Raw genomic sequence first — 24977 nt, forward strand, 5'->3', positions numbered from 1 at the left:
GTAGCTTATATGTTTGTCTTGTTTGTTTTTATTTTATTTTTATCACTAACATAGATTTATAAGTTTTGCTGTGCCTTGTACTAACAATAATATGGATTTTTTATTCGAAATAAAAATATTGAATTGAATTGAAAATTGAATAATCCCCAAACGTCCCTGGCAACGGAAATGTACTTATTTTTTAGCACGCTTGAGCCCGCTTAACTTCCTGTCAAAAACTACATAACAAATAAGTGCGTCAAAAGTTAAATCAAAAATCTAAATTTCGTTATCTGCCTCTTTATCTTCTAAATCTAAATTCACCGAGCCTATAGAGTAGCGTCTTTATATTAGCTAAATTCATTCTTTAATCCTCATGCAGGGAAACGCAGGTCGGAGCCGGCGAGGTTCTCGCGCATCCAGCGCTGCGCCTGCGCCACCATCTCCTTGTCGAACTGCTCGCGCCATGTGCCAGATTTACCTAGTAAAAAAATTAAAAAAAGTATTTATATACTAGCCCTTAAGTTATAATGCCTTCAAACATTGCAAAACAGACCGACATACTTGGGAAAAAATCCAAATGCCCACGATTTTGATACACTCTTCGTTTAGACCGGTGTTGGGCAATATACCTTCAGGATCCACCAGATTCATAAAACAGAGTACAGTGTTCTAAAAAAGGGTACACTAATTTACCGAGCTATTCTGATGCATTTAGGATATTTGTACGTTTTCACTGGTTCAGTTTAGGAAGAGAAGTCGCAAATTGATTCTCATAATTGAAGTTAGCGAGAACGGAACGCTAGGTAACATTTCTTCCTGTCTTACCGTTTCTTATGAATCCCTCGCTATTAGGGTTGCCAATCTTGGCCATCCATGATGGGTTCACTGACTTATTTTTCTTGAAGTTGTTTATGTCCACGTGTTCGCAAAGCTTCATAATTTTCTCGTCTGTAGCTTCTTTGCCAAGAAAATTTGCTATCCGTTTAACAGTTGATGGTAAATCCTGAAAGAAATCAAGTGTAGTCACTAACATCTAGTGTGTAATGTGCAGTGTGAGATTAGGTCCGTCTCCGACCGTACGCAACTCGCTGAGCATTGCGCGGATGGCCATGCGTACCCGGGATCACGGATATCATCGTTATTTTTAACAGTAAAGTGATTACTGTTAAAAATAACATAGCGTTATCGATTGATAAGTTTGATTAAAAATAACATTTAATGTCGTAATAACGTTTAACTTTGGCTGTACGTACGTCTTTTTACTATGAAGAGGACAATTTTTCCGATAGTAACTCAAAAACGGCTTAACTAATCATGTTCGCTATAGTTTTCAGGTAATGTCTTTCTTAAGTTCTATTTCTACGATTTTTTGGTTCCATGGTTTTAATGTTAGAGTGGGGGAAACACATTTTTTTTTCGGAGCGGTTATTTCCAAACATATTAACTATCCAATAATTGAAGCGAAAAAAAAATTACATTCCCATTTTACGTGTACTTTAATTTACTCGCTACGCTCGTGAATCTATTATAGTTAGATTCTTTCGCTTGCACGGGACTCAAAATAAGCACTTAAAGAAATATCAACATTTGCTCTCTTGTTGTAGAAATAACTATTTTTACAAACTGAAATAAATGTCTTATACGAAGGAAAAAATGACCAAAGCCTCCGGTGTGTGTTTTTTCATAGAAAAATAATTTAATTTGTTCTTAGAGAACTATTTTTACATTTTATTTTACCACTTTATCGGCATAATTATATATCCATGCCAAATTGCAACTTTCTAGCTCTAACGACCATCGAGCAAAGCCGCGGACAGACAGACGGGCAGACAGACGGACATGGCGAAACTATAAGGGTTCTTGACTAAGGAACCCTTAAAAGCGCTACGATTTTACAAAAACTGATACCTGAACCCATTGCACCTTAAGGTCCTTAAGTAAAAGAAAAACAGGCGGTCCAAAATGTAAGATAGGCACCTATTCATTAAGGTAAGACTCCACTTTATGTTACTTACTCTCCCAAGTACCTACTACTCATAAGTATTGCAAATAATGACAAAACTTACCTTTGTCATGTCTTCGTAAAATATGAACATCAAGTTCGGATGGTGACGGAGTGCCCATGCCTCTTTTAAATGTGGGAAAAATGGAGAAAAGATAACTGGAAAGTATCATATACACAAATTTTATACCTTATTTTTCAGCAGTTTTTTTATACAGAAATCGATTTCGTAGTTTCAAATAATAAAATTTGTTTCTGCTTTAGTTTCTGAAAACTTCTTTAGTTTCTGACTTTCCTTATCAAGTATCCAAATTACTTACTGAGTATAATTAATGTTGACATTATTACATCGACCCTTAAAATGCCTAACCTATAACTATTTACTACCGTTCGAAATTATTATGATCAGCTACAGAGCTACGGTCTGGTTAATCCCATCAAAAACATTACATGTAAAAAGATGCCCGTCTCGCAACGCAATACTTTTACTACAAAAAAAATTTAGAGATGTAATATGATACCAAGTCGGCTATTTTAGTCAGTGCCAGGGAGTGTTAAAACCGCTTCAATGTTAGATATCTTTAATTTTTAATACGTATAATGACTTGGCCATCGCACGGCTGTACATCAGGATCATCGTCTACTATTTAAAAATAATTCTAATTGAACATAACGCTAGCGCTAATCACATGCAGCTTGAGCATTAAACATATTTAGAAGTAAGGTACGAGTTAAGCATGTGCGATTGCCAAGTCATTATATGTATTAAAAATTAAAGATATCTAACATTGATGCGGTTTTAACACCCCCTGGCACTGACTAAAATAACCGACTTGGTATCATATTACATCTCTAAACTTTTTTGTAGTAGAAGTATTGCGTTGCGAGACGGGCATCTTTTTACATGTAATGTTTTTGATGGGATCTCATCTCTTTTTGTAGGCAGTCCTTCTTTCTGGGTACTACTTTATGTACGTCAGCTACCACTTTTCTCAAAGCTCATACTCATACCCGTCCCACACTATACTCGTACTCATACCTGTACAATACTCATAGCCATACCAAGCTATACTTGTATTCATCCAATACTCATACCCAAGTTCCCATCCCACGCCATAGCCGCACATGAGTGCCATAATTATGTATAGTATGTATGAACCTATACCATATTCATATTCTCACCATACTCATAGCCATACCATACTCATACACACATTTTTTACTCACATCGTACGTCTTAGACCTTTACTTTACCAAACTTTACCTACTATTTGTTGGAACTGCAAAAGTAACTTTGTTTTAGCATATATTCATATGGGACTAAAAACTTACTCATGCAGTTCCTAAAACATTCAAACGTGGCTGATATTGCAATATTTTTAGGTTTTTTATAGCTTGTTAAGCTAAAAATTACTTATGTTTAAAATTTAAAGCTTGTTGGTTGGCTAGAAGTATCTTAGAATTATGATGATCGGTGTGTGAGTGAGTCAGTGACAAAAGTAAGGAAGTTTGACGTGTAATAATTCTTAAACTACTAGTTCAAATTGAATGTTCTTGGGAATATATGTAAGCCATATTATGCCCTATATGTCACTGAAAATTCAGGGCTCTAGCTTTAGCAAGCACCAAATTACAGGACGTCGAAAATGGCCTGAATGGCTTCGAGAAAAGGATGGTTCGGCCGTGCCTCTTTGTTTTGCTCGACTTGGCGGGGGCACAACCGTGCCCACAGATAAATTTTGCTGCCTAAAGCTGATTTGTATACTTTAGTCCCAAAATCGGCTACCTTATACTAAAAATCATTACGCAACTGAGCAACCGCCTGACTAATAGTAGATCGATAGATAAAAAAAATAGATTCTTACCTAAATCACTTATAAAAAGGTTCCAATAACTTTTAAAGTCTCCTGTATAATCCCAAAGCAATTTATTATGATGGTAATAGGACACAGCGACGTCCCTAGGGTCTCGGGCTACATATACCACTTTGGTAGTATCCAGGAGGTTAGTAGGTAAAAGTGAGAAATGCAAATGTGTCTTGATGAACCGAGGAGAAGGTGCGGCGTGTACTTCATCATAAGAGGGCGTATATGACAGTAATCCTTGAAGTAACTCTGGATCTATGCTTTGGCTTTTCTGCGGTACCAAAAGCTTTGTATGTTTCACTCTGAAAGAAGACAAATGTATAGATAAATTTGTAACATTTCCTAGCATTCGATATATAGGAAAGGAACAGGGGGTTAAATGTACGAAGCTCTTTGCGGTTAACGTCTATATAATATACTCGGAAGGGCACAGAATAAAGCACAGAATCAGTGGTACATGCTTGTTGGTATAGTTTGTCAAAAGACGGTCTCATTTCAAAGATAGACAGAGAGAATCATACTATCTTTGTCTTTCACTAGTAACCCGCCCAAAAGAAAAGGATGAGTATAGTTTTTTAGGGTTCCGTACCTCAAAAGGAAAAAAACGGAACCCTTACAGGATCACTCGTGCGTGTGTCTGTCTGTCCGTCTGTCACAGCCTATTTTCTCCGAAACTATTGACCCAATTAAGTTGAAATTTGGTACACATATGTAAGTTTGTGACCCAAAGACGGACATGTAACGTAAATCAATGAATTTTATACATGGGGGCTACTTTTGGGGGGTAAATGAGAAAATTTAAAATATAAGTTTTTCAAACTATATTGTGTTACATATCAAATGAAAGAGCTCATTGTGAGAATCTCAAATATATTATTTTTTAATTTTAAAATACATAGTTTAGAAAATATTTAAGAAAATAACCAAAAAATGACCCTTCCCCCCTTTATCTCCGAAACTACTGGCTCTAAAATTTTGAAAATAAAATAGTTTTTTACATATAAATGACAGGAAAACCTATTAGAAATGTGCAGTCAAGCGTGAGTCGGACTTAATTACTTAGTTTTTGATCCGACTCCTGACGGGTTTTTTATAAGAACTCACGTTTCACATAAAAAATACATTGTTTAAATTGTGTAATGTACGGAACTCTTAGAACGCGAGTCCGACTCGCACTTGGCTGGTTTTTGTTCTTATTTACTGACAATTTGGTTTGTATGCACTATATTATATTATCACAAGAGTCCTATAACAAAACGCAACCACGGCAATATTTATTGTAATTTAGTTATTTCTCAATTACCTACAAAGTGATAGATGTAAGCATTAACATAGCTATAAGTACTTACTAACACAAGCTATATGAGTCTGTAAAGTTATTCGAAATAAAAAAAAAATGAAAAAAAAGAAGTACTTATTAAAACGTTTTACAGTACATATGGCCCTTTAAACTTTCGACATATGCACGAAAAGTGCTATTTGACGCACTAGTGCGAGAAAGTAGCACCATATGTACTGTAAATACGTTTTCATTTCTCATGCTCTGAAAGTTGGTCGTTGTTGTTCTAAGAAGTGTGCAGAAAATGATACGTTTAAGGATTAGAGCGTTTTACTTTCCAAGTACGTTTTTCTTTTATTTTTTAAGATAAGCAATTAAAATTTGGTTTTTAATGGATTTGTTGTACAATTTCTATTCTGAAAATTAACTCTCCATTCCATAAATGAAGATACTTTTGACTAAATTGTTAATTGAAAGTACCCTCAATAAATACTATTGAAGTTTATTCTTAGTCGTGTTTTTTAAATGTACACGTATTTTACTTTCCTGGTATTCGAAATGAAAAGTAGTGTTTAGCTTGGGTGAAAGGCACCATTTCAGTCTCGGATTATTTGCACTCTCATTGCGTTCGAGCGCCAAACTACCTCGACGGAGATGGGTTCCTTTCATCCCTTGGTTAACAATGTACTATATTGTATTAATTAAATTTTAATCAAGAAGGTTTATAGATCAACTTACTCCAGGAACATAAATCTGTCTTGCATAGGAATCTTCATAGCCTTGTCGAAGTCAAAGTCATTCATGATCAGCCAGACTATTTCTTGCGTCCAAGTTGTCCCTATTCGTAAGATTTTTTTTTAAATACCATTCAGAATTTTGTGGTGGGTCCATACCCAAATCCAAAAATTTTTTAGGAATAATTTTCTTAAATTAAACTATACGTTTAAATTACAATCACTTAACTAAAATGAAACGTATTATCTTTCAAAATATGAGTATTCACCTTTGATACACAAACGCAAACTTTGTAAAATTAACTAACATATGCACTTTAAAAAAATTGTCTTTTTTGGGTCACCTCTATTTAATACATGGAAACGTACAGGCTTTTGTGGTGCTTGTGTTTAAACTAAAAAGTAAGATTACTTTACTCGTAGATGTGAGCGTAGGTGCTATAGAGGGGCGTGACTTTAAAAAGTGGTTTATGGACACCCGTTTGCTGCTGTAGATGAAAAAACAGTCTTGGACCCTTACCAGAGCGTGGAAACGTGGCCACCCAAACATCGTCCGGTCTTACGACCATATTTCTATAGTTGTCAGCATCTTCTTTATACACCATAAGTTGACAGTGTCCGACATCTCCGAAACGGCCATATTTTGCTTTGTCTGTAAACAATTTCTTAACTTGTAACATCCTAAGAATAGCGAGCTTAATTTATATATATACCTACTACTTTATCTGTGACATAAAACTATACCTAAATTAGGTTTGATTAATTAAATTGGTGTAGATATATTTATTTATTTTTTTACTATATACTTACATGTATGTCTGTTCAAAACCATTAAAAAATTATAAACTAAAAAAATATGTAAGAATAAATAAAATAAAATAAACTAAAATAATACTCTTAATATAAACGAAATAATAATTATGTAAACAAACTAGCATATAGATACAAACATTAGTTTAGGCTTAGGTACGGATATGCAACTTACGAAAAGTTTCAAATGTACTCGGAAATTTGAAAATTTCATAGGAAACACAAAATTTCGATCCCCATTCAAAAATATGAGAAGTTTCGAAATTTGAAATGTAAAAAGTTCGCAATTCTGGAGTTTCCGGCTCACCAGTACTTAGGCTAAACATGAACCTATGTTTGTACATGTACACTAATATATGTACATACGATTAAAATGACGCTTTAAAAGCCACGAAGACTGCGGATCCAGCTCTTGAACTCTTATTTTGTCGCTCATTATGTACCTAGAATATTTTTTTATTTTATTTGAAAATATGTTTACATGACCTTACAGATAGATCCAATGGCCCGTGAAACTTAAAATTAACACATAACAAACAGGTACATATAAGTTATTACAAATAAGAAACAGGTACAAACAAATAATTACAAATTACTATCACTAATTACACTTTCACGGATGTAGGCCTCGCATCCATCACCTCACAGAAACTCAGGCATTCATCTCTGACAGACGCCCATCGCCATCCAAACAGGATGCACTCGGGTGCTGATGCCAAGAGATCATTCAACTGTGTGAGGTCACGGAGCAGCGGAGAGTTTAGGCGCGACACGGTGCGTCCAGGGACCGGCCCGCTATCCCTTATCGAGGTTTTATAAGGGTATTGCATAAGGCTTAACTCACCATACCCTTTGCCAGACAAAACCCTTTGTTTTGCTTTTAAAAACCCTTATATAAAGCTACCACATTTGAGTAATCGGTAGCCCAAATACCCTTAGAAAACCCTTATCATCCGCTCACCAACACCTTGCATATTGCTTATAAGGGTTAGCCTTATAAAGTGCTTCCCTTTTAGCATATAAGCGTGCTAATTTAAGTCGTCTACCTTGTTCATAAAGCACACATTACTTCGAATCTGAGCGATCGTCGGCGGCGACGGCGGCGTTCTTTGACTAGGCACGTATTTTCTTTCCTTTTCATACACTAGATATATACTAGATATATACTAATCCTGTCTCTTTCACGCAAAGGGAAACCTTTATAAAAAGCGCTTAAAGATAAGGGTAACCCTTATTAAGAGCTAGCCTTATTTTTGGTTAGCTTTTCGGTAAGGGTTAGTCAAAGGTAAGGGTATGAATGGGCTTGCAGTTCAAAAGGGAAAGTCTTTCAATGTGTTAGCCGTGTTTAAGTGTCGCCCATTGAAAGGGTTTTATCGCGGAAAGGGTTGTCCGGTCCCTGGGTGCGTCTCGCTGGCAAAGCCAACAGATCGCGTCGCCGCGGTCTGAGGGTTATTATCCTGGGAATGTCTGTGTCTGGTACGCACAAGTCGACACACCAATTCTGGACAGTCCGAATCACCGGTTCACCGCGCAGGGTCCGACACGCAAACGTCAATAAGCTAAGGTTACGTCTCACCAAAGAGTTGTAATTATGCTTTGGCAGTTATTTTATTACATTATAATTAAAGGATAGTTTTTATCAATTATCATCATCATCATCCCACGCAGACGAAGTAGCTAATAATTTAGCCCAGCTACGGTTGATGTATGTATAAATGTTGTTACATATTTATCATATCACTGTAATTTTTTTTTACTTGTGCCATTAAGGCCAGAATATTTTTTTAGAAATATATTTTTTTGATGATGATGATGAGGTTATTATTACCAGTTTGGTTGTGTAACAAATATGTGTAGTTGATTGAAAATTTCCCTTTTTTATTGAATTAAATATTTACCTAATTAGGTATTATGTATATGCAGCCAGGTATGATCACTTACTGCTTGAAAGAACAGTATTAACTAAATAAATCAGTTTATTACTAGTTTCTAAGGCACAATAATTATGATCTAATCACATTACAATATTATCCGTCGGCGTACTTTAAAATTATAATCCATCAGGGGTGATGTGATGACGTAAATAATTTATCATAAATTATTTCATTATCATAATGTAAATCGATTTGGCCGGTATCCTCTATATTATATAGATAAGTGCCGATTATCATTATTATATAGATACCTGTACAGTTGCGGAAAGTTTCCAAAAGGTAAAGTTACCAATTTCATGAAATGTCTACAACAGGAAACAAAGCAAACTTTAATTTTAGAAATGGAAAATTTCGATTCTTATACAAAAATATGTTTTCGAATTTTTCGAAACGTTCAGCCAAACGGCTGGACGTTTTTTGCCATATGAGGGGTCGTTGAATTCGTTAGAATTGTGGTAGTGGACATAGACTATATAAATTTTAAAATTAATCATACCAACATAGATAGTTTCCTAATGCATTGAAATCTACAGTCGCAAAAATCGACTGATAAATTACGACTAGTACAGTCAAAATCAAATAGATATTTATTACCTAAGTGGCTTAATATATCCGAACGCATCCTTATTTCTATGGTAACAAAGGTGTGTTACCATATACGTACTCGTATTTGGCCACTTTGGCTCTCACTATCCAATTGATACTGACTGTACTCCCAGAGTCAGTGTGCCCCACGTTTACGGGTTTACCTCCTTTTAACCTCGTTATGGGTTTACATCTCGGCTAGTAAATAAGAAAGATCACAACTTTACTTGTCGACAACGGCTTCGCCTCGGCCATTTTTTCGTACTTTGGAATGTAAATCCTAAGGATAAATTTATTTTATATCAAGCAGAAACGTCCGCAAACGATGTTTTTAAAAGCTAAGAAATAAATTAAAATTGGAAATATTTACTGTCTGAGAATTGAACTTACGACCACTATCCCTAGCCCAGTGCTTTTCCATCTGAGCTACCGAGACCTCACCCAATACAGCAAATATTTCCACCATATGGACCTTATAGGGAGGCACCCTAGCGAAATCTACCGTAAGACCGTTACACTTCCTAAGGATAATTAATGACATAATGGATAATGATGAAAAATGTTACTGTTTAATAATTATACAATGTATAATTACCTATTTTGACATGTAACATTGGTGTTATCAATAAATATTTGTATTTGTATAATAAGTTTATTTTTAACTCAATGTAAATGTAGTTAGCAACACAATCGTACACGACAATTTTCTAAGATAACTTTCAAAATTCTCACAGACAAAAACCGAAACAGGTATTATAAGTATTATAACCAATAATAAGCTAATTTAATTAATATTTTCAGGATATTTTTCCTACATCCAAATGACCAACATCATGACGAACATCATAGTGTTTTCTATAAATAATTCTTCTCAGCAAATCCATAACTGGAGAGCATTCGTCTTTGCCAAGTCGAGTAGCGTCTTCCATGGTCTCAGGCAGAGATGCGCCGAGAGTTTCAGGGGTGAATATCAGTAATATACCGGAGACGAATGCCAGACCGCTGAATAGTACGTTCGGTAGGTAGTTCCATACACGATCAGTCTGTAATAATGGCAATTTTATTGTTATGCAGGCTGATAAGAGTGATAACAACGGAACGAACGGATATAATATACTCACTGACAATTACCAGTACGCATTTTTTTATCTGACGGATAATGTGTTTTGAACTTGTAACCGTCATATTAAGAAAATGCATACAAATAATTGTCAGGTAAGGAAAGCCATGTATTACTTATTTCTCTATGCCTCAACTTACCAAAGCGGGTATCAGCAGTGCGGTGAAGGCACCAAATCTGGCAAAAATGGAAGTAAATCCCGTCAGCCGACTACGATAGCTTGTAGGAAACAGCTCGGCTTTGTACATAACCATCGTGCTTGTGGTGGCCGCCGCGCCGAATTTGGTGAGCAGGTATAAGGCTAATTGTATCCCGTGGGAACCTAAAAGAAAAACAAATAATTTTAATTTTAATTTTTGAACGCAAACATAGGTCTATTTAACTTAGTTTTAGCCAGCTTTGCCCCATAGATAGAAATGCAGTGAGCAAAGCTTTAGAAAATGCCTGCTATAGCAACATTATTCTACTCATAAGAGGCATAAACTTGGAACATATGGGAGCCAAGTTGTGACCTGCCACCCTGTGATATTAACGCCCAGCTGGTGTTGTCGTTATTCGGTATTAATACCTCTACATTAGTAAGCCGGAGTTCATGTACTATTCTCACACCTGGGAAACCTAGAGGCCTATTTATTTGAAAAGCTAAGTTAATGAACATACTCTTACTTATCCATAAAATTGTATATTTGCATTATACATATAATTTAACATTTCTTTTAACACTTACCTTTTGGTATGAATATGTTTGTAAATTGACAAAGTCCACTAACCCAGAATAAACCAAATAAGAAACCTCTTCTGCCAATTTTATCATTTAAAAAGGTAGCAGTCCAAAAACCTGGTATGGCAACAACAGCTACCAAGCAGAAATTTGCATACTTATTTCCAGAAATGCTTACGGAAGATATAGCCAAGCCTTTCGTCATAAATGCGGATGACAGTGACCAAACTGACATGGCTATACATCGTAGAAGTATTGTCTTATGCTCCCACATAATAGCAAATAGACTAGATTCATTGTCTCCCTTTGATTTTGTAGAGTTCGCGCCTTCAGTTATTTTCTTTAAAGTTTTGTCTGATAAAACTCTTCCGTTCATTATAGACGCTTTTAGCAAGATGATTTTAGCTTCTTCGTAGCGCTTCTTACTTATCAACCACCGCACAGACTCCGGCGCAATCCAGAAATAGCTGATGCAGACTAACATTGGTAGATACAGCATGAGAATGAGGTCTCGCCAGTAAGGCTGTGTCCACGCTAGCAGGCCTTTTGCTACGGCGCCTAGGCAAGTACAGCTGGTGAGTACGCTCACAGCAAACATGCGGCGTGTGGGGCTGACAAGTTCCAGCGCTGAGAATATAAACAAAGTTAACTACTTTTAGGCACACCCTTGAAGTACCAGTACGGATTTATATCCGTACCTTATGCGTGTGTTCCTCGTGGGTTGTAATTTGTCTACACGTGACATCGTGAGAATGACAATGTCCGTCTCTTTCAATCGAGCGCTGTTAAAAAGTGACACTTATTTTACCACGTGGATAAAGCCACCCATAAAACGCCTACAGGTCAAGTAGTTCTACTTAATATTTATAAAAACTCCATGTAGAATAATTCGGTGCTCTTCAATGATGTAGACGGTTTGAAGTATATATATTATAATCAGCTTCCACAATGGGTATATATATAACAGAATTTGATATATGTTAATATTTAAGTACACGGCAGCGCTTGATCGTGCCGTAGATGGACAGGTAATAACATAAGGTCATATGTACTCCTCCCGCGCGTCTCGCCCCTCTCTCGTCCAGCAGCTAGGTAAGGGTGAGTGCAGACATATTCCCCCCCTCGGAAACTGTGGGTTTTCGAGTAGCTTCTTCGCGCTCATCGTTAGGTAGCGGGCAGAGATTTGTGACGGCACGGCGGATGATACCCTTCGACGTGTTCACATCTGCAACGCGTGCAACACCATCGGCTCCTGGATACAGTCGATGAATGCGGCCCATGCGCCATTAGAGTGGTGGTAAGTTAGCCTCCTTGAGTACCACCATATCGCCTTCAGCGAGATGTCCCTGGTTGATGCGCCACTTTGATCGTTGCTGCAGCTCGTTCAAATATTCAGTGCGCCATCTCTCCCAAAATAGTTGTCGGATCTGCTCAATTTGTTCATATTTTCTTAGTCGATTTGGGTTGATTTCGGTCAGTGTGGGTGATGGCAATGAAGTGAGCGGTTTACCGATCAAGAAGTGCCCGGGACACAAAGGATAAAGGTCTGTAGGATCAGCTGATAGGGGAGTTATAGGCCTAGAATTTAAAATTGCCTCGACCTGTGCAAATAAAGACGATAATTGCTCAAAGGTGAGGTTAGTGTTCCCTATCATACGCGTTAAATGATGTTTGGCAGCCTTTACGCCGGCTTCACTAAGTCCGTTAAAATGCGGTGAATAAGCAGGTGAGAACTTGAAATTTATGAATTCACCGGCAGCATATGACGAGATGGATTCACCGCAAGATTCTAAGAATCTTTTAAATTCATTATTTGCGCCTACAAAGTTTCGGCCATTATCGCAATGGATTACGCTGGGCTTTCCTCTGCGAGAGATAAAACGATTCAAACACATGATAAATGCCTCTGCACTCAGGTCTGATGCAATTTCTAAATGAATTGCTTTGGTTGCAAAGCAGACGAATATACATAAATAACTTTTAATTATTTTGCAACCACGTCCCTTTCGATCGCGAGTCGGAAATGGACCAGCGAAGTCGATACCGGTAACCTCGAAAGGGAAGCTAGGATTGACTCGAGCGGAGGGTAAGTTTCCCATTATTGGTATAACAGATTTAGCTTTAAGTATTTTACAGATTTTACAATTGTTTACAGTAGATTTGGCTAATCTTCTTCCAGCAACAGGCCAGTATAATTGCCTGACGTTAGTCAGTAAAAGCTGAGCACCTCCATGGCACAATTTTTTGTGTTCTTGTATGAAAAGTAATTTGGTGAAACGATTTTTAGAGTCCAATATAATCGGATGCTTTTTACTAAATATTTCAGATGAATTTTGAATACGTCCGCCTACTCGGAGGATACTCTTCTCATCCACGAAGGGTCGGAGAGAAAGGATTCGCGATTTTGAAGGTAAGCCCTTTTTGTTATTTAGTAGATGTAGTTCATGCTCGAAACACTCCTCTTGGTGTTGCTTAACAAGATGATGTAACGATAATTGTAGTTCGTCTGTAGTTAGATGGCCAGTTGTTTTATTATTTGAATGTCGTACGTTGTGGATAAAACGCAATGCATAAGCCAAGCTTCGTAATAAAATTGTAAATTTAGAGAAATTGTCGAAATTTACTAATTTATCACAAGTTATAGGTATAGTTGTAGTGCATGTTATAGGTATAGTAGTTTTAGGTTTAGAATTAGTTTTGTTGGTTTTTATTTCAGGTATGTTGGCACTAGGTTTAATTACTTCTGGCCAGGCTGATGGCCCTTCTAAAAGAAAGGAGGGGCCATGCCACCATAAGTTAGCATCAGCTACTTGTGATGGACTTACACCACGTGATGCTAAGTCCGCAGGGTTTTGAACACCTGGGACGTGTCTCCAGGATCCATTTGCTGTAAGCTGTTGAATCTCTGCGACACGGTTTGATACAAACGTTTTAAGATTCTGCGAGGGTGAACAGATCCATCCTAGAGTCACGGATGAGTCTGTCCAATGATAGATGTTGGTGACTGTAAGTCGTAAAGCTTCGATTACTTTCGAGCTTAATCGTGCAGCTAATAAAGCTCCGCATAATTCAAGGCGCGGAATTGTCTGAGCTTTCACGGGACTGACTTTCGTTTTAGCGCACAATAGATTTACTGATATGCTACCTGAGCTACTAATCGAACGCAAGTAGACGCATGCTGCGTACGCATCTTGTGATGCATCACAGAATGTATGCAATTCAACGATCGCATCGGGATCGTCAGCGAGAGCAAATCTAGGTATTTGAAAGTTGGTCAGGCTCTTAAGACCTAGCACAAAATTGAACCATGATTTTGATAAATCTGTAGGAATAGGATCGTCCCAGTCTAACTTAGTAAGCCATAAATTTTTTAGAATTATTTTTGGTACAATTGTACATAAGCTCAACAACCCTAGAGGATCGAACAATCTAGCAGAATTCGATAAGATCGATCGCTTGGTGGCTACTGACGAATGTTTTATATCGACAGGAAAGTTGAATGTATCAGTGCTTGGATCCCATTTAAGTCCTAAAGCACTTGATTGTGAACTGAAATCTAGGTCTTTAGGTATCAATGCATTAGAATTGTCTTGGAGGACGGAACCGATATTAGAACGGAATTTACGCAATGGCAAGTGCGCTGAATGAAGAACTTCCGTTATTGAATTTATTATGTAGCACAAGTCCTCCTTTGAGCTGCTCCCTGTAATGACGTCATCGACATAGAAATTGTGCTTTATTATATTAGCAACTCTTACATCACTGCACTCATTAGCGAGCTGAACTAGGCATCGCGTACTTAGGAATGGCGCAGATGATGTACCATGTGTAATTGTATTAAGTTGGTATATTTTAATTGGTTGATCCGATTGCTCACGCCATAAAATCATCTGGAGATGACGTTGTTTAGGTTCTACTAAAATTTGACGATACATCTTTTCCACATCGGCTGTCACTACATATTTGTGTTGCCTAAAACGCAGCAATATGGAGAAGAGGTCGTCCTGGACGACAGGTCCGACATGTTGGATATCATTGAATGATACGCCTGATGACGTTTTTGCTGACGCGTCGTATACTACGCGCAAGCGCGTAGTTTCGCTAGATTCACGTATCACAGCGTGATGAGGTAGGTAGCACCCTCGTTCGGGCTTAGGTACTTCACTCATATGTCCTAGGCGCTCGTACTCTTGCATAAATTTGGTATACTCATCTTTAAATTCTGGTTTTTGATTCATTTTACGTTCCATTTGATGTAGTCACCGTTCGGCGATTTTAAATGAGTCGCCTAAGACATCTGGTGAATCGCAAAGAGGTATTTGAACACAAAATTTACCATCCTGTTCACGCTTCGTTGTTTCTTGAAAAAGGGTTTCACAGTATTCGTCGCTATTTGACGTAGGTTTGTTGTTAGGAACTTCTTCTATTTCCCAAAACTTTACAAGTTGCTGTTGTATGTCCTGACTGAAATGGCAATAAGTCTTGTTGGGAGGCTTTGCCCAATTCCACCTATTGCGGCCACCGAGGATCCATCCAAACTCAGTTTCATGGAGGACTGGTTTGTTTGGTCCGAGTTTTATTTGAGAAGTGCCAAGGACATCCCAGAAGATATCCAAACTTAGAAGTATATCGATATCTCCAGGGCGATAGAAGTCTGGATCAGCTAATTGTATGTGGCCGGGAATGTCGAGTTCGTCGACCCGTATCTCAATTTGAGGAACAGGGTCGGTTATAACTGGTAGGACATAACATGTAACATTTGTAGTGAATGAGGTATAAGTAGACCTTATCTGTACGTTGCAGTGTTCGGCAATGCCTACGGTTTCATTTTTAAGACCGGACACGCAATGGTATTTTTTAATCGTAGGGCATCCTAACTTAGCTACCGCCGCCTCCGTTATGAAAGAAGATTGCGAACCGTTATCTAGAAGAGCGCGCAATTTTATTATGTTGCCATTGTTTGACACCTCGACCACAGCCGTTGAATGAAGAGCCAAGCCTGAGGAGCCAGCAGACAGTGTAATTACCGGACGCGGGCCAGAAGATGCGTTATTAGTAGCATTGGTAGGTACTTCAAGGTTAGAAGTTGAATTGGTAGGTAAGGATGTAGACGCAGACGATTCTACGTTATTTTGTATATCTTGTTGTGATGATGATGATGATGGTTGCATTTGATGCGGTTGAGAACCGCTAGGTAAGTTGTTTGCTTTGTGAAGCAAAGTATTATGCCTTCTTTTACAGATGCGGCAACCAACGCCAACGAGGCGGCATTGGTACGATTGGTGATCATTACGTAAACAATTACTACATAATTTCCATTGAAAGACCTTTGCATTTCGTTCTTCCACAGACATCGATTTAAATTTGTTGCACTCATATAATTTATGATCTTGTTTACAGGCCAAACAACTGCCACGGGGGTGTGAATCGAGCGAAGAAGAAATGAATGATTTCGACCTATTAAAGTTGTGACGATTTTCAACCTTATTATTTTGACTTTGATTATTTAAGGTTTTAGCGGCATAGACTGTTTCTAATACAGTTGCCCTTTGACGAAGAAAGTTGAAGAAATCGTCTAAAGTATGGGTCTCTAATTTGCTCCGATGCTCCTCCCAATTCCTCGCGGTTACCGAGTCCAACTTCGATGAGCCTATATAAATAATAAGCGTGCCCCAACTATCAGTCGGCTCGCCTAACAAATTCAAAGCACTTAAATTTTTCGAAATTGCATCGACTAAGTTGCGTAGGCCCCGGTCGGACTCCTTAGAGAGCGCCTCAATCGAAAATAGACATTTAATGTGTTCGTTAATTAATAGACGCTTATTATTGTACCTGTCACAGAGCAACGACCAAGCAATTTGATAATTATCTGCCGAAACGCTGACCGAATTAATGACTGCCAGAGCGGAACCCTCCAAATATGATTTTAAATAATGGAATTTACTTATGTTATCTAAATTTTCATTATCGTGAATGAGAGACAAGTACATGTCTCTGAACTGAAGCCATTTATTTGTATCACCGCTAAAAGGAGAAATTTTCAAGGGTGGCAGTTTAACGTGATTTGTAACTGATGTGGAACTGCCACGACATGAAGACCCGTCTCCTTGTTTTATTTTGCTATCGTTAAACGCATCTAAAAACTCTTGAGCGGTGCCAATCAATTGGAAGAACTGGTTTTCCGTTTGCTCCCTTTCTTCCATCTGCTTGGACGTATCCAGGTCTAAATCCTCAATTTTATTTTGAATTTCGTCAAAAGTGTAACTCAACTCTTGAAATTTAGATAATCTTAAGCTTAATTCATTGTTTATTAATTTATTACGCTCAGTTACACTGTCGAGATTCATTAAAGGCGTTAAAAACTTTTCAAATAATGTTATGCGGCCTCTTAAAGTGGCCCGTTGTTTTAAAAGGTCCTTTAATTCGGTCATTATGCAGGCGAAAATAACAAAGATGATAGTTATAAGTAAGTAATTAAAATGAATCCAACCTCGTAAATCGCTGATAACAGGTGTGCACTATAGGTACCGGGCGGTCAATGCAACCCGACACGGTGTAACACGGCGCTGCCGCTGGAAACCGCTGTGCAGTGTAGTTGACGAAATCACTAGTTCTCACAGGCTTATATCCCGTTAATTTCCTGAAATAGTCGGCAATTATGTTTAAATACCTATAAGTACTTTTATTTTAAGTGGGACGAATGAATTTAAGAAAAACTAGTAACTTTAAAATACGAAAGTTAGACACTGTGGAACACTGTGTTAACACACAATTTTTAAGTCGAATTTTATGGAAGACGTAATTGTTTTAGGGTACCAACACGTATGTATTATTTACTTTAGAACTATAAAGAAGCTACTTTAATGCTATTTATGCATAAAGAATGAGGAATTACGAAGTTTCGTTAATAATTTTGCAAACGGTGGTACCTACCTAATTAGATTAAACTCACAAACCGCACTAATTGCACAAGAATTATCGAACTAAATTAACACAAGTCGAGAACAATAACTTTTTATAGGAAATGATTGACACTAAAAGGAACGGGCGTACTTCCTTCGGATCCAGTAGGTATGCACTTATTCCGGGATATCTTCGCCTTCCAGTTGCGTCATCCAGATCACGTCGGGGTCACCATAAATTGTAGAATAATTCGGTGCTCTTCAATGATGTAGACGGTTTGAAGTATATATATTATAATCAGCTTCCACAATGGGTATATATATAACAGAATTTGATATATGTTAATATTTAAGTACACGGCAGCGCTTGATCGTGCCGTAGATGGACAGGTAATAACATAAGGTCATATGTACTCCTCCCGCGCGTCTCGCCCCTCTCTCGTCCAGCAGCTAGGTAAGGGTGAGTGCAGACACTCCACATTTCATCTTGGGCTCTTGTGAGACCTTCGCCGGTAATTTTCATTTAATCAATGTTTAGATGATCGAAATAAAATACTGTGTGGAGCTTTTTTTAAGAAATTCAGAATTTAAATACCACCATTGGAGTTGAAACTCTAGGTCCATGGGGTCCCAGCGCGCACAAGTTGTTTGCAGAAATCGCGCAGCGTACGCAGGCGTACATAGGCTATGGAGACTGCTTAACATCAGGCGGGCCGTATGTGGTATACCCGTGTATGTCAGCCTTAAGTGCATCTGGTCACTCTAATCTGTGGTAGGTCTCGCTCTTCTCCAATATGGCGTCTTGACTGTAAGATCGTTTTTATATAGTGCAAATAAAGAATGAAGCATTAATTAATTGCGTATCATTATAAAGATATTACAGTGGCGACGAGATTGACGAACGACAAATCATCACAGTTTTAATTAATAACGAGTGATAAAAGTGAAAAAGACATTACAGTGACAAAATTGCAAAATAGACGCTGTGAAGTCGATCTGCTTTGTTGTGCGTAATGGCGGCCGCCTTTTGAGAAAAACACGAAATCTGTGAACGCGTGCCACAATGATATTGGCTTAGAAGCGACGAAGACAATTTTAAATTCAATGTCGGACACTGAGAAAAGTGAGAAAAGTGATTCTACGGACAACAGAGACAGAAGTGCTGTGAACATAACATTTGACAAAACCGGATGGATTTATAAATTGTCAAGAATTGAATTACAAGAATACTTGATTGAGTTTAAAATCAAATTTGATGAAAAGCAAACCGTCGACGAATTTCGGCAATTATTAGTCAAATATTGCAAAAACAAACAAAATATAAACGTGAGCAAAACCAAAATGTCACACACAACTCATTTAAATCTACAACTACAACCCTTTGATGGCACTAAATGGGAATGTTTTGAACAACAATTAGAATGCTGTATTGCATTAAACGACGTGCCAGAGGAGAAAAAAGTGCCTCTGTTGTTAACAAAAATAACACCACAGGTTTTCGAAATTTTGACGTCTCTGTGTAGCACCAAAAAACCAGCAAGTCACTCTTATTCGGAGCTTACTACGATTTTAAAAAACAAATACGTACAAAAAAAGTCCATTGTTTTGGAACGTGCGACGTTCCGTAATCGGAATCAGCTCCCAAATGAAAAAATAGAGGATTATATGACAGAACTTCGGAAGCTAGCTAGCAAATGTCAATTTAAGGACTCCGAGGATCAATTAAAAGAAAAATTCATTGACGGTGTGCACTCCAAACTTATTAAATTTGAATTACTAAAGGCGGATACAAATCAGACATTAGAAGATTACATTACTTTGGCAAGAACTGTAGAAGCAGCATTAAAAGAAACAGGCCAGAAGGCAGAAGTGGAAGCTAGTGTTTACTATCAGCAAACAAACAAAAACAAGGCATTCAAAGGACTACAAACAAGAAGGAAACCAAGCGTGAATAAAGGTACTAGGTGTTTCTGCTGCGGGGGTGATAATCACCTGCGTTCAGAGTGTACGCTGCGCCAAAAATACTGTTCGGAATGCGGACAGCAAGGACACATTTTTAAGGTCTGCCCCAAGAAGAAAAGTTTCAAAATTAACAGTATAGAGAAAGAGGAAACCGAGGAAGCATCTGAAACCTTAAAAGTGGATGAGTACCAAATGTACTATGTAAATAAGCCAGAGCTACAATAAAGAAAAGGTTCGCAGAAGTATTTAGTGAAGGATGGGGCAATGTCAAAGGTGAAACCATCAGCCTCAAATTAAAAAAAGATGCCAAACCAAAGAGCCTGCCGGTACGCCGAGTTCCATTTGCACTCCAAGACAAGGTAAAAGCTGAAATTTCTAGACTTTTACAAAATGGGAGAATTGAACCTGTGGAAACCAGTCAGTGGGGTACACCCGTGGTTCCAATTTTAAAGGGAGATGGTTCGGTAAGGTTATGTGGAGACTACAAATTAACTGTCAACCCACATTTAGAGGTGGATCACTTTCCATTGCCTCATGTAGAAGAAATATTCAATTCCCTAAATAATGGAAAATACTTCTGCGAGCTGGACCTGAAAGAGGCATATCATCAGGCACCATTAGACGAAGCCTCAAAAGATTGTACAGTTATTGTTACAGAAGTGGGCACATTCAGGTATAATTACCTGCCTTATGGTGTGAGCACAGGACCGGGCTCTTTTCAGCGGCTCATGAGTAAAAAATTATCAGATATTCCAAATATTGCAGTATTTATAGATAATATTTATATTAGTGGTAAAGATCTCCAGGATGCAGTAGACACCTTGTCTAAGGTTTTAGCAAGGCTACAACAAAGTGAATTTAAGTTAAAAATACAAAAATGTAAATTCTTTGAAAAAAGCATTGATGTGTTTGGTTTTACGATTGACAGCAATGGTATACGGGTAAATAAAGATAATATAGAACCAGTGTTGCAGGCCACACCACCCACAAATGTAACAATGTTAAGGTCATTTTTAGGCAAAGTTAACTATTATTCTCGTTTTCTAAAAGACATGGCCAGCATATTGACACCACTATATGAATGTACCAAAGAAAATAAATTTAAGTGGACACCTCAATGTGGTGATGCCTTTGTAATGATAAAAAATAAGCTAGCTAGCATGGAAAATTTAACCCACTACGACCCTAACTTACCTTTAATTCTAAGTTGTGACGCATCAGACACAGGCTTGGCCGCAGTAATTTCAAATAGAGACAGGAACGGAGTAGTAAAACCAATTGCTTATGCAAGTAAAAAACTTAATGAGACAGAGATTAAATATTCTACTATAGACAAGGAGGCTATGGCTGTAGTGTTTGGTGTGACCAAATTCTATAATTATACATATGGTAGGAGTTTTGAGTTGGAAACTGATAGTGCAGCTTTAGTACGCATTTTTGGCCCAACTAAAGCCATTCCTAAAATGGCAGCAAAAAGGCTGCAACATTATGCAATTTTTTTGTCAGCATTCAACTACAAAATTCGACACATTAAAACTGATAAGAATCCAGCTGATTTTTTATCACGCACCTCTATATTCATTAATAAAAATCAAGAGCCTATGCATCCTATTTGTACCGATGCAGAGATAAGTAATATTTATTATATTCAAAATTGTGAAATTAATAATTTAGACTGGAAATCTATACAAGAGGCAACCAGAAAAGATGTAACATTAGCCAAAGTTATAAGATACACCATGGACGGATGGCCTGACTTAATGACAGACAAAGAATTGTCAACCTATGGTAATAAGAAAACTGAAATAAGTTTTGACAGAGGTTGCCTTTTCTGGGGTTACAGAATCATCATACCAGAGTCATTAAGACAGGCAACCTTATCAGAATTACACATAAGTCATTTCGGTACTGTACGTATGAAGCAGCTGGCACGCTCTTACTTCTGGTGGCCAGGGATAGATACAGAAATAGAAAAAATCACAAATAATTGTCTTGCTTGTCTTTCAGTTCGAAATAATCCCACTAAGGGGCATCAGAAATCGTGGCCAGTGGCTCCGTCTGTATGGTACCGCATTCATGCAGATTATTGTGGACCATTTTACAATAAAATGTACTTAGTGGTGGTTGACAGTTACAGTAAGTGGCCAGAGATTATAGAAATGAACTCGATAACCTCATCTCGTACCATCGAGGTTTTGAATAGTCTTTTTGCACGTCATGGCTACCCTGTCCACTTGGTAACTGACAATGGGCCGTCTTTTACATCTTCTGAATTTAAAGATTTCTGTAAGCTAAAAGACATTAAACATACCTTTACTCCACCATACCACCCCGCGACCAATGGAGCCGCAGAAAAATTTGTGGACATATTCAAAAAACATGTCTTAAAAATTAAAGAAACCAGGGGAAATACAATCCAATCAGCAATTAATTTATTCCTTTTCGATTACCGAGTAACGCCACATAGTACAACAGGAGTGACGCCTGCTTCACTCATTTACAATAGGGATCTCCGGTCCCGGTTCGCTCTGCTTAGACCGCCGCCGGTTACAGAAAGAGCTCAACATATGTTAGGAAAGCAGAGGGAACTGGCGTCAGGGAGTAGAAACATAGAATTTGTGGTGGGAGAAAAGGTAATGGTTAAGGATTATAGGAAAAACAGACAACCTTGGATACAAGGAGTTATAGTGGAGGAATCGATTCCCAACACGACGTATATCATAGACGTGGAGGGGTGTAAATGGAAGAGACATGTCAATCAAATGTTGAATTGTAGCATTAGTTTATTAGAATAAGATACTCGTAGGACATTCTAGGATGTGCACGTATGTGTGATGCCAAGAGTAAACATAAGAATGATGTAAAAAGTTAACTACAATAATATAAAGTAGTTTATGTTTAGTTAGCAAAAGAAGTGTAAACTTAAGTACAGTCACTTAAAGTTTATATTGTTTTAGAAATAAGTTCTAGCGTAAGATAGCGTAACATTTCAGAGAACTCTTTAAAACTGGTGGGGGAGAGTGTGGTATACCCGTGTATGTCAGCCTTAAGTGCATCTGGTCACTCTAATCTGTGGTAGGTCTCGCTCTTCTCCAATATGGCGTCTTGACTGTAAGATCGTTTTTATATAGTGCAAATAAAGAATGAAGCATTAATTAATTGCGTATCATTATAAAGATATTACACCGTATGCTTGTTTGCCACCGACGTAGAATAAAAAAAAATGCCGCCAGCATCCTTGGTACAATGCCTCAAGGGCCTATTTAAGATTTAAGCTAGTTATTAATTTCGTTTACGTAGTACCACTGTATATATCTTGTATGTAAATAATTAAATTAATAAGTGTTTTAAGAAATATAGTATTTAAGTCAATACCACCATAGGTGGCTAAATTATACAGTCATACCTAATGTATAACAGCACGACATGCAACCAGATCCAAAAGCACTCCCCAGAAATCCAATCAAAATGAAGACAGTATAGGAGTTAGCCCAATAGCGAGCAGAGTTGATCCAAGCCATGTTGAAAGCCGTGATGGAAAGGGCGAAGCGGCGTCCCCATCGGTCTGACACGATGCCAGCTACTGGCAAAGATACCGTCATGCCGAGGAGCGGCATGAAACCGAATAGAAACCAACGCCATTCATCGCACGCCAGGTTGAACTGGAATTAAAAGAATTTGAGTGGTTGGAAATAAGAGTTAGAGAATCAATTCGGGCCTTGTTGGATTCAAGAAATTGACAACTCAAGTATTATTATACCCTTGATTATCATAAATGTAACATAATATTGTCTTCGGTTACCGCGATAGTTACTCATGAAATAAAACTATGAAAACGAATAATGAATCCTCCTGAATTCTTGAATGGCTATTCAGCGATATATCCTGTACTAATTAATGATGTGATAGTAATCCATCCATCTTCCTCGCGTTGTCCCGGCATTTTGCCACGGCTCATGGGAGCCTGGGGTCCACTTGGCAACTAATCCCAAGAATTGGCGTAGGCACTAGTTTTTACGAAAGCGACTGCCATCTGACCTTCCAACTCAGAGGGGAAACTAGGCCTTGTTGGGATTAGTCCGGTTTCCTCACGATGTTTTCCTTCACCGAAAAGCGACTGGTAAATATCAAATGATATTTCGTACATAAGTTCTGAAAAACTCATTGGTACGAGCCAGGGTTTGAACCTGCGACCTTCGGATTGCAAGTCGCACGCTCTTACCGCTAGGCCACCAGCGCGGTTATGATGTGATAGTAATAAAAATAGTATACTGCTAATGCTTTTAGATTAACTGTTACATTTATGAAATAAAACTATGAAAACGGATTATATCGCGTATATTTAATTTATAATACATCTCGACGTTTTTTATAACAATCACGCCATTAATTAGTACAGGATATATCGCTGAACAGCCATTCAGGAAAAAAAAACTATCATGAGCATGTTTAACCAATATCAACACCATGCCGATTCCACATAAAATTCACTCTTAGGATATACATATTCAATTTTGTACATTATTATATAAAACCAGCAAATCCAAGAACTTACTTCGTAAACTGCGGAATTTTGATATTGATACACATAGTCGCTGCACTTCACTGTAGTACTTCTGTCAAACAAGTTTGAAGGACATTCTGCAGACACGTTCCGCAAATGATCGGAAGACGCATATCGATGACAATTGTCAATTACGTCACCAAACGGTGGTATTGCATTTTCTAGCCAAGGTGGTGAAAAACTGGACAGGGCATTTTCTTCGCATTCTTGGATTCTACATCTGAAACAATAAATAGTATAACGACGACGATGATGCATGACTCTAGTAGGTAAGCCGAAAGTACGTTCAAGGAATTTGGTTTTCCACTATGTGCCTTGTCTCAATGATAGTCATTATGAAAGCCGCTAAGGGATCAAATTCCTTGACCGTACAAAATGGGTTCACTTTTTACCTTTGGCAAAATGTTGTACAGTCGTCATCAGATATATCGGAGCGGGCGAGGTGCTTAAAAATATCTGAACATGCACCTAGCGCCTTGACAATAGAGGCGTGTTCAGATATTTGTGAGCACCTTGG

General features: G+C 37.9%; 2 protein-coding genes across 2 annotated transcripts; both read right to left on the minus strand.

The window, feature by feature from the left end:
* Positions 1-353: 353 nt before the first annotated feature.
* Positions 354-6542, minus strand: LOC134742318 (luciferin sulfotransferase-like). The gene is made up of 6 exons (XM_063675368.1): positions 6383-6542; positions 5867-5966; positions 3850-4151; positions 2049-2143; positions 808-985; positions 354-460 (listed from the first exon to the last, which is right to left on the minus strand). The coding sequence occupies exons 1-6, from the start codon at positions 6540-6542 to the stop codon at positions 354-356; spliced, it is 942 nt and encodes a 313-aa protein (XP_063531438.1).
* A 3411-nt stretch (positions 6543-9953) lies between these two features.
* Positions 9954-24719, minus strand: LOC134741998 (solute carrier family 22 member 3-like). Its single transcript, XM_063674914.1, has 5 exons — positions 24452-24719; positions 23303-23558; positions 11039-11659; positions 10452-10633; positions 9954-10234 (listed from the first exon to the last, which is right to left on the minus strand). Exons 1-5 carry the CDS (start codon positions 24716-24718, stop codon positions 9989-9991), a joined length of 1572 nt encoding a protein of 523 aa, XP_063530984.1. The 5' UTR covers position 24719; the 3' UTR covers positions 9954-9988.
* Positions 24720-24977: the final 258 nt, after the last annotated feature.

The sequence above is a fragment of the Cydia strobilella genome, chromosome 6 (genome assembly GCF_947568885.1).
Source record: "Cydia strobilella chromosome 6, ilCydStro3.1, whole genome shotgun sequence".
Taxonomy (NCBI): Eukaryota; Metazoa; Arthropoda; class Insecta; order Lepidoptera; family Tortricidae; genus Cydia; species Cydia strobilella.